General features: G+C 43.5%; 1 protein-coding gene across 4 annotated transcripts in view; it reads left to right on the top strand.

Moving 5' to 3' along the window:
* The first annotated feature begins 428 nt into the window (after window positions 1-428).
* The window catches only part of GK (glycerol kinase), an 82,474-nt gene continuing 69,853 nt past the window's right edge, over window positions 429-13,049 (top strand). For all 4 annotated transcript variants that reach the window (XM_035001139.1, XM_035001157.1, XM_035001148.1 and 1 more), the window contains exons 1-2: window positions 429-659; window positions 11,446-11,519. In XM_035001139.1, coding sequence (XP_034857030.1) covers window positions 582-659; window positions 11,446-11,519 — 152 coding nt within the window. In that variant the 5' untranslated portion in view covers window positions 429-581. The remainder of the gene's footprint in view (window positions 660-11,445; window positions 11,520-13,049) is intronic.

Raw genomic sequence — 13,049 nt, forward strand, 5'->3', positions numbered from 1 at the left:
TCAGTCTTAAGAGCGATTCACGTCGTGCTCTGCACAGCCCACCAGAGGAAACAGTTCTGGACTCTGGGACCCATTCGCGGGAGGGAGCCCCAGGGCGCGGGTTGGGAGTTGTGCCCTTTCCACGGACAAGCGGCGTTCCCAGCCAAAGGACAGCACCCGCCTCCGCCCCTGGCCCTGCAGCTGGATGGCTCGGCCGCCGGGTCGCAGGAGCCCACGTGACCTGCTGCGCGGGCCACCGCCTCCGCCGCGCCCAGGTCCCGCCCCCGTGACGTCACACCGCCCTCTGATTGTCGGAACGTTCCGCCTCTTTCCGCGTTCGCTAATTGGCTGGCCCGGCAGGCAGCCACCGCCCCCCCCGCCACGCCCCCGTAGTCGTGGGGGACGCGTTTGGGGGCGGGGCCTGGGTCGGAGGGGCGGGGTGAGAAGGTTCCGCGCGGGTAAAGGGGCTGCCTGGAGCGCGGTCCGAGCGTTCTGCCCTCGCACGCCGTCTCGCCTTCCCGGCTCGCCGCCTGCCCCTCCCCCTCCCGCCGCCGTCACCCGGGAAACGGGCCGCGATAGCCCGCTGACCCGAAGCTGGTTTCATGGCAGCCGCGAAGAAAGCAGTTTTGGGGCCATTGGTGGGGGCAGTGGACCAGGGCACCAGCTCAACGCGCTTTTTGGTGAGCCCAGGGTGACATTTGAGGAGGCGCTGAGCCGAGGCGGGAGCCCAGGGACTTCGGGGCTGGCTGTCGAGTCCCCATCCTGCGCCTTCTCCGACCCCGGGCCCCCGGTCGCTAGGCAAAGGGTGGAGGCCAAGGCCCCCAGAGCGGGACCTGCCACGCTGGAGCTGTCCTGCGTGGGCCTGGGGGACCTCGGCCTCTCGGGACCCCCGCGGCCGAGTTGAGCAGCCCCGGCCTTGGTGGTGGAGCCGGGTCACCTACTAATAGGGGACTCCACCGCCAAAGGGAGCTGGGACTCGCCTAGCATCCGTGCAGAGCGGCCCGCCTGCAGCCAGGGACAGGTGGCCACATTGACCGCTACTGCGGGCTTCCCCAGGAGCATTTGGCCTGCGGGGCGCAGGACGTCCTTGGATGGGGCGAAAGCTGTGTCACGGCTTTGGTAGCCTAACACAGCGTCCTTTGGAGCAGTAGAACGAATATGAATATAGTATTGGCGTGATGATGCGTTGTCATCCTCTCCCACAGAAATTGCAGAAGGTGAAATGCCGGCATGGGGGGGTGGGGGGGGCACTGAACACATTAGGAAAAAGTCACACTACACTGCTTTTACCAGCATCTTTACTTAATTTCAGAGACTCGAAAATTTCAGTTCTGGATACTTTGCGGGTTACAAACAGATGGTTTTCTCCGTGCTTCACAGCATAAAGTGACGGGAAAATTCTGTTTCTCTTTTTATTTACCATGGATGACAGCAGTTTTATCACAACGGAGTGCTATTTAAGGGACTCTGCTTATTAGTATGTTTTGTGCAATTAGGAAACTTGCTCTTAAACTGATACACACCGAGTTTAGTAAGATTTAATTTACAAGTAATTTCAATAAGTGGTTAAGAACTCAAGCTTTCAGTGGACATTTGACTCATTTGACAGGTTGATGTAATTATTGAATGATTATTTAGCTCTGTCTTTACTTCAAATCATTTTTTCGTGCGCTATTTTGTATGTGTATATATATATGTACATATATGTATACATTATATATAAAGTTTATATGTTTTTTCCAAGTCCTGTTGAGCTGACCACTTGACTAAAACCTGCATTTGTGCCTTCATTTTGATACTTGTCTCTCTTGTCTAAAGTGAAAAGCTTTCAGTCCAATTTTAGTTTGAATCTTCTTTAATGACTTACCCTGGTTTGAGCTGCCAAGATGTAGTTCTACTGTCTCTTACATTGCTTATCTTTTGATCACCCAGGGCAGGTTTCACTTTGTCTTATTTTCATATAAATGTTTGTAAAGTAATCCTGAATCATAAGATAGTCTAACTGGATTTGATTAATATATAAAATACACAGTCATCATTACCATCTCCCCAAATTAAGAAAGACCATTAAGACATGTGTGTTAACTGTGGGTTAATTTTTGAAATCCTATTAAAGAATTGCCCACACAAATGCCCGCAGGGGCCAGCCAGGTAGAAGTTGGAGAGCAGACTCAGGCCAAGGGGACAGCCTACCGTTGCCAAGCAGGAACACCAGCCCGGTGTTACCAGATCTTCCAATTCCTTAAGAAAAGCTGATAGTCTAGAGTTTTCAGTGAAATCCTTCTATTCTTAAATGTTGGCAACTAGTTCATAAAGCACGGTGGGGGCCAAACTCAACATGGCGATTGTTCTCAAGTTTATACGGCTTTTGCCCTCTGTGAATATGGGTAAAATATTTCATAACTTTGTAGGCTTCCTTTTTAGGAGCCAGCCTTACTGTGCTTGTCTTTTGACTCTTCACTCTTGCTGTCCATGTAGCCCGCAATCTTCTTCATCTACTGCAGGTTGTTCCTCAGATTCTTCTGCCCAAGAGGCATCTTTCTGCATTGGTAGGGGAAGAATTCATCAACTTCATGTTACCACACTCATTTGTTCAGTGTGTGACATGAACAACACAAGCCCCCCGAAGTTGGGTTCTCTTTACTGGGCTCTGTATGGCATGATCTCATTGAGTAAGCTAAGGTGGCAAATTCAGAAGATTCCCATCCTGCTTATAGAATGATGCATAAAAGTTGATCAATTAAGTTTTCTGTTTCTTGAGAAACAACTATGAAAGCATACCTCACAGGTACATAAAAGACTTAAAGATCATGTGTGAAGTCGAACAGAACTTAGGAACAGTTTAGCGAGGTGTTTTTCTTCTTTGGTTATAAGGAAAGCGGTTGCTAAACCACTCCCTGCAAAATGCAGGTAATAGATTTGCTGAATAAGTGCTTCAATCCCAAGGTGATTCCCAAGAATTGTTCCAGTCGTTTTGTTCCGTGTTATAATTATGACTCAAAACTCATTGCTTACCTTCTCAGGAAAGAATACAGGGATATGAACTGTCATAAGGAACCTTATAAAGTGAAAGGTGTTTGAATAATTTCCTGACCATTCATTAAATTTGCATACCTCATTCGACTTTTACAAGACCCATAACCTCTGCAAGCTTTCTTCTTCCTTTTTCTGTACTAACAATGTTAGCTTTCTCCCATGATGGACACAAGATTTTTTTATTCGTGCTCTTTCATCTGAGTGAATTGCCTCCTCCCCTGTTCCCCAGATCTGCTGCTTGAAATTCCAAATAATGCCTCAGCTGCCATCTCCTAGCAGGTCTTCTTCAAACCCTTGGAATTTCCACCCCTTCCTATACTACTTTTCTTACACCTCTAGTCCTAGCTCTTATCACTGCTCTGTATTATAATTACATACCTGTACTTTGGAGCAGGGACCTCTTTTGAAGTCTAGGTCTCTATTCCTTAAAACATCTTGGTCAACACCGCAAATGAATGCATGTTTTGTCTGCAGGGAGCACTTGATACATATTTATCGAATAGATGTTTATTTCTCTTTAATAGGTTAACTGAATTTTGATTCCAGGTTGTTGTTGTTTTTTTTTTAACCTTGCCAAAAAATCTTAAAACTTCCTGACTTGGGTATGTTTAATTATTTAAATTCTTCTATTTTAGTAGTAGACCTGCCATTTTAGAACATGTTCACTTCTAGTTGTCAAAGAGTACCCCCTGCGACCCTATACATAGGCTTTGTGCCAAAGGAAAAATTTCATACTTGTCTGATAGGAAAGTGAACTGGGGTTGGCACATGATTACTCAGATTACAGAATAGGAACTTCTTGGAAAAAGAATCAGTGTAACAGGTTTTAAGGATGGGCCGTTTCTTTAGATGCTGGAAGTTTCAGTTGAAACAGTCAACTTCCTTCTTTAATTTGGTAACTTTGTTTTCCCCCCATTAAGCTGGATGTTACAAAAAGCAAAGGCTTGGAATGTGTTGTGACTTGAAATGTGTTGGATGCAGCAGTTGAGGATTTTTTCCAGCATTATCTCATTTAATCCTCCTAACAACCGTGATGTAGGTAGTATTATTAAGCACCTTCCCCCAGGTGATTGGACTGTGCTGAAGATGGTGTCCAAGGTCACAGAGTAACCAGTGGAACTAGGATTCAAGGCCAGGTCTGTGACATTTCAGAAGCCTGTCCTCCTAATTCCTGCCCTAGGCTTCCTGGCTGGGGAAGGCCACTTACCCACCTTTCAGGTGTCTGTTCTGATTACAATCACAGATGAATCTTCACCAAGGCAAACATATGCAAACGTTGGTTTTGCAATACGTTAAAAAAAATTGCCTTTGAATAAGTCTTGCTGGTTTTGATCTTGTGACTCAGATTCAATGGGTCCTGGGCAGGGCTCAGGTGTAGTCACCATGGATAATGGTTGCACAACCATTTTGTTCCAATAGCCAGCATCTCCAAAGCATGGCTCGAACCGTAGCTCTGTGCTTGCTTTGGCCGGAACCATTGTCTTGGCCCCACTTGTTCCATCATACTTCGAGATCTCATAAGGCTTAGGGACGGATTTCTGCTTTCCTTCTTTTATTCGACACATATTCATTAAGCACCCATGAGGGGCCAGGAACTAATGAACAGTAAATTTGGTAAAAACTAATCTGGCTCCTAGGTAGAATGAGGCCACTGTTGTGATCACTGCAGTTGTATTTCTTTTGTGTTTTCTTTTTTCCACTAGGTTGGCTTTTTTTCTAGCCCATCACCTTACACAAATGGCAAGAACACTATCTCATCATAGGCTGCCACCCCCCTATACTACTAGTTCTCTTGTCTCCCATAAACATTGCATGTTAAGAGCTTTCAGTTTTGAGCTCCTTAGAAGGCAGGACAGTATTTGTTTTTTCCTCCCCAAAGCCTAACACAGCACCTCGCATGTAGTGGGTGCTCATTACATGATGACAGCCGAGCCCTTCAGATGTGTTGACTAGAACTCTAGGATTGGAAGACTTAGGAAGGGTAAAATTTGTGGAGTCTTGGAAAAAGTCTAATTTGGGAACTATAGCTGTGTTAGATATAGTATATGCTATTTAATATGGTTTCATTTTTTAAGAAAAATATAATGTCATTTGCCATGTTTTCCTTCCTTTTGTAGCTTGTTGGAAGATGCCAGTATGCCTTTTGTGGTCAAGTTGGCAATATATTTGTAGCTAGTATTTTTATTTTAGGTCATTCAAATTTATGTAGTATCATAGAGTTCTAGAGAGGGAGTTTACATTCCTGAAAAATGTTTTATCACATAGTGAAGCTGAGTGGTGTAAAAGCGTAGGCTAGTGGGGAAATCACGTGAGGAGGGAAATGAATGTGCATGTTTATGATGGGCTGGCTGAATTAGTCATAGGATGAGTGAGCAAGGATAAGTGAATTCATTTTGGAACCCCAAGGGACAGTTTCTTAGTAAGGACAGCATGTCGTCCCTTTACTGGTCTCCTTCTAAGACAAGGAAGGACTGCAATGTTTCAGAAAGTCCTTAAATATTTTTTTATACAGATAATTTTCCTTGTGTCTTTGCTTTTTAAGCCATCCCTCTCCCTAAAGCTGGAATTGAGTCATGAATTAGGCTTAGCGGTGACTATAGAGCTGGTGACTATTCTACCACTTGACGGTAATAGTAGAAGTAGCCCTAATAATAATAATAATAATAATAATAATAATAAGCATTAGTAGTAGCAGCAGCACTAGTGATGACATTTTTGGGGTGTATGCTATGTGCCTGCACTGCTAAATTCCTTTCCTGCATTCACTTCTTTCTTCAGCTTTTTTTATTGTTAAGATTTTATTTCTTGAGAGAGAGCGTGCACGCGCATGCACACGCATGCGTGCACAAAGGAGGAGGGGGAGGAGCAGAGGGGGAGGGAGAGGGAGGCAGAAAGAATCTCAAGCAGACTCCCTGCGAAACAGGGAGCCCGTTGCAATGGGCTCCATCCCAGGACCCTCAGATCATGACTTGAGCTGAAAACAAGAGTCCAACGCTTAACTGAGCCACCCAGGTGTCCCTTCAGTATCGTTCAGGACTTAGATGGTCACGATTCCCTTTTTTTTTTTTTTTTTGCCCTCTCTTCAGTTTGTAATTGCCCTCCCCATAAAACAACCTAGAACTGATCAGTGATTTGCGCTTAGAGATGAGCATAGCACGGGTGGCTTTGAACCCTCACTCCCACCAGTCAGTTGTGCTGCCGGCTGGTGGTGGTAGTAACAGCAGTAACGGGGGCGCCTGGGTGGCTCAGTCCTTAAGTGTCTGCCCTCGGCTCAGGTCATGATCCCAGTGTCCTGGGGTCCAGCCCCGCATCGGGCTCCCTGCTCGGCGGGGAGCCTGCTTCTCCCTCTCCCACTGCCTGCCATGCCCCCCCTGCTTGTGCTTACTCTCTCTGTGTCAAAAAAATAAATAAAATCTTGAAAAACAAACAAACAACCACAGCAGTAACAGTAATGAAAATAGTCATGGCAGCACCAGCAGTGGCCTCGTCATTTGGATGCATACTATGTGCCTGCCCTGTGTGAAATACTTTCCATAAATTCTTCCATTTAATCCTTTGACAGCTGGAAAAGTCGAGGTTCAGAGAAGTTAAAGTCAAACCGCTGATGCGAGCAGGACTGGAGCTTGACCCCGCACCCCCAGCTCTGTGTGCTTCCCAGGCCAGTGCTCTTTGCCTCCGTGTTACACCAGGCGTGAAGTTCTCATCCGCCTCTCTGCCCAACACAAAATTCTGTGAACAGATCTTTCTCTCTCTCTCTCTTTTTTAAATTAAAATATAACCAACATATAACATAGCATAAGTTTAAGGTATACAAGGTGTTGTTTTGATCCATATGTATTGTAATACAATGACCACAGTCGCGTTAATGCCTCTGTCATGTCACAGAGTTATCATTTCTTTTTTGTGGTGGGAACAATTAAGATCTAGTCTCTTGGCAACTTTGAAGTTTATAATACGATGTTGTTGGCTCTAATCACTACGCTCTGTGTTAGATCTCCAGGACTTACCTATCTACTAGTTCCAGGTTTGCAACCTGAACAGATCTCCTCCTTTAAGCTTATGACCTACAACATAAGCAACTGCCCACTGGGCATCTCTACATCTATGCCTGAATAACACCCCAAACAACACATTATCTAAAATGAACTCTGCGATCTCCTTAACCCCTTTGTGTGCCACAACGACTATTCCCACCCTGTCCTGTGTCTTGTAAACACTGCCTCTGCTAACCTGTCCCGTCATCCATGAATGTCCCTCCTTTTCCTTTACTCCTCCCCCTCCAAGCCCTTGATGCATCTAATTGCTTATATCCTAAATTAAATCTCTCTCAGCAATGCACTTCAGTTTCTTTGGATCCCCACTGCTGCTCCCCCTCTGACTGCAGCCCTCAGCTTTCTCACGTGGATCCCCCCACACACGAGGTAGCTGCTCTCCCCGCCTCAGCCTGGGCTCCCATCCCTTCCCAGGCCCACATGCACTCCCTTCCAGTCCATCTTAAGTCTTAGCCTAGAACTTTCCTCTTTTGATAGCCCCTCCCTCTGACTCCCACGAGTCTGGGTGAGGTGTCTTTTCTCCTTTTATGTCCTAAAACTCCGTATTTGCTGCCACTTAATGGAGGATGAAAAGATCATAATTCGTATTAGCATGATTTTGTACTGGAAAAGCACGGAACTGGCATTTAGAAAACTTAGAGTTTAGTCCTATTTGTGAGTATTATCCAATCTTCTGGAGTTCACTTTGGAATATATGAAAGCATTACATTAGGGCCATGGGTTTCAGTTTGTGTAATCATTTGTTTTTTGCCTTAGGACTCCATTGTTAAGCTCTTTTCTGAAAGGGCCTAAATCTGGAAGCTAAAGTCAATAAAGTGTGAACTCTGAGGTATGGCGTGGCCCAGAGGCTCAGCTGGAGCTCCCTGTCCTTCCTTCCCAGCTTCTGAAGGGTCCTGGAGATGCAAGGAGCACATTTTGAAAATGCTGACCCACAGGATCTCAAAGATATCTTCCAAGAAGCATAGACTCCTCGTGCCTTCAAATATGCCTTTTAATTAACTTTCTTAAAGAGAGCCTTCGACTCTGTGCTGTTGTGCATCTGAAGTTTTAACTGACTTTTAAATTTGGTGAATTTCAAATCTGAAAAGGGAGAAAAAAGTGAGGAACCTCTGTGTAATTTTGAGGTCTTCCTCCTTTGCCACCTAATGAGTTTTAAACAATGAGCATGCTAGAACTTTTTTTTTTTTTTAAATATTTTATTTATTTATTTGAGAGAGAATGAGATAGAGAGAACATGAAAGGGGGGAGGGTCAGAGGGAGAAGCAGACCCCCCGCTGAGCAGGGAGCCCGATGCGGGACTCGATCCTGGGACTCCAGGATCATGACCTGAGCCGAAGGCAGTCGCTTAACCAACTGAGCCACCCAGGTGCCCGCATGCTAGAACTTTTATAAAACTATATAGCCACCGCCATCTTGAGTTGACAGTGGCTTTTGAAATCTGCTGGAAAACATCAGACTAGCATTCTCGCTACTGGGCACTGTGCTCTCATATAGAGTTCGTAACCCTCCAGGCAGAAAGTATTGTGGAAGCATCATTAGCCTTCTTTGTACATTTGTCCATCTGCAGACAAATGGACAGCCATTAAAACTCTTCCCAGGAACCTAGATGTACGAGAAAAACAGTACTGCAGAACTTCACTGTCCTGTACAATAGCCACTAGCCACATGTGTCTATTGACCATTTTTGATGTGGTTAGTCCAAATTGAGATGGACCGTAAGCATAAAACATATACCAGATTTCAAAGACTTACTTCGAAAAAAAGTAGCAGGTCTCATTAATAGTTTTTGCTGTTGATCACATGTCAGAATGATAATTTTTTTAGATATATTGGCCTAAATAAAAGTTAATAAAATTAATTTCACCTGCCCCTTTTTACTGTTTTTTTTTTTTTTTTTTTAATGAAAAAACTTAGGGGCGCCTGGGTGTCTCAGTCGTTAGGCGTCTGCCTTCGGCTCAGGTCATGATCCCAGGGTCCTGGGATCAAGCCCTGCATTGGGCTCCCTGCTCGGCAGGAAGCCTGCTTCTCCCTCTCCTGCTCCCTCTGCTTGTGTTCCCTCTCTCGCTGTGTCTCTCTCTGTCAAATAAATAAATAAAATCTTTTTAAAAAAAAAAGAAAAGAAAAAACTTAAAATTACATAAGTGGTTTGCATTGTGTTGGACAGTGCTGCAGTAAGAAAGTTGATGATTCTAAAAATACCTAGAAAGTGTCCCATAAACTTGAAAGTGTTGCACAGGGTCAGCTCCTAAAACTCTAAAGGTGGTGTCTATATTCTGCACAGTTTCAGAACTCTGAAAAAGTAAGGAGGTCCAGGCTCCATCCTGTTACATCCAAATGCTGTGTGATCACCAGCATCATGGTCTGATAAGCCAAACGGAATTCACCAAACTTCTTGCCTTTTCTCTGCCTATTCCAAAGGCCTACAAATCCATTATTAGTATAAGGGTCCTGAAGTTAGCCTAGTAAAAACTACCAGATGATGGAACAGGGATCCTACTCCATTCAGAGCCCCATAGGTCTGCTACTGAGGTGTTTATGAATCCAGCCGACCAGAAGAGACACCTTATCTCTTAACTCAGAGTCCTTTGGGGATTTGTGAGTAGACCCTGGAAGCAGAAGTAGTATGGATAAAAGTAAGACAACTGTGGTTTCCTATTAGAGATTTTCTGTCACATAACCATTTCTCATTTGATTTGACTTTTTCTCCCAATAAGTATCTGGTAGACCATATTTTTTTCAGACATTCAACATATTTATTGTCAGCCCTATGCCAGGCATTATTCTAGGCCCTAGCGATAATTAAAAATAGGACAAATGGCGTGAACATCCAAGAGATACACCCCAATGCTAAGTTGTAAATTGCGGGGGGGGGGGCGCCTGGGTGGCTCAGTCCTTAAGTGTCTGCCTTCAGCTCAGGTCATGGTCCCAGGATCCTGGGATTGAGCCCCGCATTGGGCTCTCTGCTCAGCTGGAAGCCTGCTTCTCCCTCTCCCTCTCCCCCTGCTTGTGTTCCCTCTCTAGCTGTGTCTCTCTCTGTCAAATAAATAAAATCTTTAAAAGAAATAAATAAATAAATTAGGGGGATATTATTTGGGGTTCTGTCAAGTGCCTTTTATTTATGACATGTCAAGTTAACCTTTGACTTGTAAGATATTTTATCTCCTCCAAGGACTTGAGACTTTACCTTCTTCCTTTCATTATATTTATCACTTCCTCCGGAAAGGGAGATAGTGTGCTGGGGAGGGAGGGCGGCAGCTGCTCATGGTGTGTTTTCTCTTCGTACTTTCCCTTTCACAGACCGCATTGAGCAGGTAATTTTCTCCCACAGGAAACCTAGCCATGGACACACTTTTTTACCTAATTGGATGTAACTTTACCACTGTAATTACAGTGATTTCGGAAGTTGAGTTTAATTAAAATATGAATCCTGACTCTGAAAGCCTAAGGACTTTCGTACTCAAGTGTAGGTACACACAGGTGAAAAAGAATGTCTATGAGAAAAAGTGGCTAAGTTTTTTTTTAAGATTTTATTTATTTATTAATGAGAAACAGAGAGAGAGAGGCAGAGGCAGAGGGAGAAGCAGGCTCCCCGCTGAGCAGGGAGCTCGATGCGGCACTCGATTCCAGGACCCTGGGATCATGACCTGAGCCGAAGGCAGATGCTTAACCGACTGAGCCACCCAGGCGCCCTGTATTTTTGTGTTTTTTTTTAAAGTATTGTTTTAGTAGTATTAAAATTGTGGAGGATTGTACAGCACTTCTTTGGTAGCTGTCATCCATTGGTTTAAATGTTTTATACCACAGGTCAACAATCCATGACACTATATGTCACAGGGAGCACACTCAGCCGGATGGATGGCAGGAAACACTTTCCCCTTGTTGATAGGGCTCTGCTTACCTTTAAAAGAGCTAGATGCATTGCTGCACTTCCCTCTGAAGGAATTTATGCAGGGCCCTTCTCTGCCTGGGCATCTATGACTCTTTGTGTCTCTATATCCAAGATGGAAGCAGAACGGAACCTTACACCATTATCATCAGCATTTTGCCGCCTCTCTCTCATTCTTGGTTTTCCTTTCTCTCTTGAGATCCATGCTATTAATTGCTTGGTGTATTCAATTTTCTACACCTGGAGCCAGTCGTTTGTTGTTTTGTTTTGTTTTGTTTTTTTTAAAGAATAAGGAATTGTCCCTTTAGCTTCATGTTCAATAGATTTCTCTTTATCATGATTCTATGAGAAGAGAAGGTAGAACATCCTGTGTGGCATTTCATCTGATCGGACTTTTTCTGTCAGTGACTGAGAACTTAAGTTGCTGAATAGCTTTGAACACCTTTGCTCTCTACGTGCATTTTCACCCTAACGTTGCAATATGTTTTTCAGGTTTTCAATTCAAAAACAGCCGAACTACTTAGTCATCATCAAGTGGAAATAAAACAAGAGTTTCCAAGAGAAGGGTACGTTTCCTGATTTAATATGTAAAAGATACCTCATGTTTATTAATCCATCTCCCCTCACCAGCCCTCTGGCCTTGTAAAGCAAACTTCACCAAACCCCTCCTGAGAAGACTTGAGAGATAGGTTTTTAGTCAAGGAAAGAGGCAATACTTTGGTGGCTCAGCAAAAACGCGTGGGTGATTGATGGCTTGGGAATTCGGTGACAGGAAAGGAAGGGATAAGAAAGTAGTAAGGCAAAGGAGTATTAAATATCGGAAATTCCACATTGACTTTGAAGGCATTTAGTTCTGTGTCCATCCTTGGTGAACACTGCTTTGCTGATTGGAGTATAAGCATTCACATCTCTTACCATCTAATGCTAAAGTCATCCTTCTTGGGAATAATGTGCATATGTAGTAGTTGTAATTAAATAGGATGTTAAGTATATTATTTAAAATTTAATGACGTTTATGATACACCCACTTTGAAAAACTGTGGCAGTTTCTTAGGAAATCAGCCATGTATCTGCAGGTTCTGCTCTTAGGAATTTATCCAAGAGAAATGAAAGAAGAAAGCATATGGCTATAGAAAGACACACATGAATGTTTATAGCAGCTTTATTCATAATAGCCCAAACTGGAAACAACCCAAATGTCTGTCATCGTAGAATGAATAACCGTGAAATACCATGAGGCAGATTTTAAAACATGAACTGATGCATGCAACAACATGGTTGATTCGTATTAATACCATGAAATATGAAAAAAGCTGAACACAAAGGAGTACATACTACATGGCTGTGTCTGCGATATAAGAAGAGACGAAAGTAATCTAAGATGATAGAAACCCAAAAATTGGTTGTCTGTGGAGTATTTGATTCATTTGGAAAGAGGCATGAAAGAGCTTTCAGGAGTGACAGGAATAATACTACATCTTGAGTTGGGTGTTCGTTAGATGGATACATACATTTGTTAAAATTCAACAAATTGTATACTTTTGATCTGTTTATTTTACTTTAAAATTTAATTCAATTTAAGAAAGAGAAAAAAAAAAAAACTTGATGCCCTACCAAGTTTTGGTATTGAAAAATGTTCTCCTGCATTTTAGAGAATTACTTTAATAATAAAAGCTATTGATGTGGTACTAGCATTAGAATGACTGTCCACAGGCCTAATCCCAGTGCAGTTTGGAGAGAAAGCACCTGGGTCTTGAAGGGACAGAAGTTAGAAATACGTGGAAGGAGGTTAGGTTTTTAGAAAAAGAATTTAGAGACAACTCAAAGCTCAGGAAAGCCAGTCAGGCTCAAGGAAGGCCGAGAAGAAAGGCATTTGGAATTCCCTTGTACTTGCAGATTGTAGGGTAGGACTTTTAAAATTTGGGTCCTTTCTACTTGTGGTTTTCTTCAGTTGCCATTTGTTTTTTCCACATTTCTCTTCCTTGTCATTTATTATGAGCCTTTGATCTTTCTGAGGTCCTTGTACCTTACCAAAATGGCATCAGGATTGGGTCTGAAAACTGGAAGCAATCCCTTGTCTACATGAAATAATTACT

This window comes from Mirounga leonina, unplaced genomic scaffold (genome assembly GCF_011800145.1).
Source record: "Mirounga leonina isolate KUSES-001 unplaced genomic scaffold, KU_Mleo_1.0 Mir_101595, whole genome shotgun sequence".
NCBI classification, from domain to species: Eukaryota; Metazoa; Chordata; class Mammalia; order Carnivora; family Phocidae; genus Mirounga; species Mirounga leonina.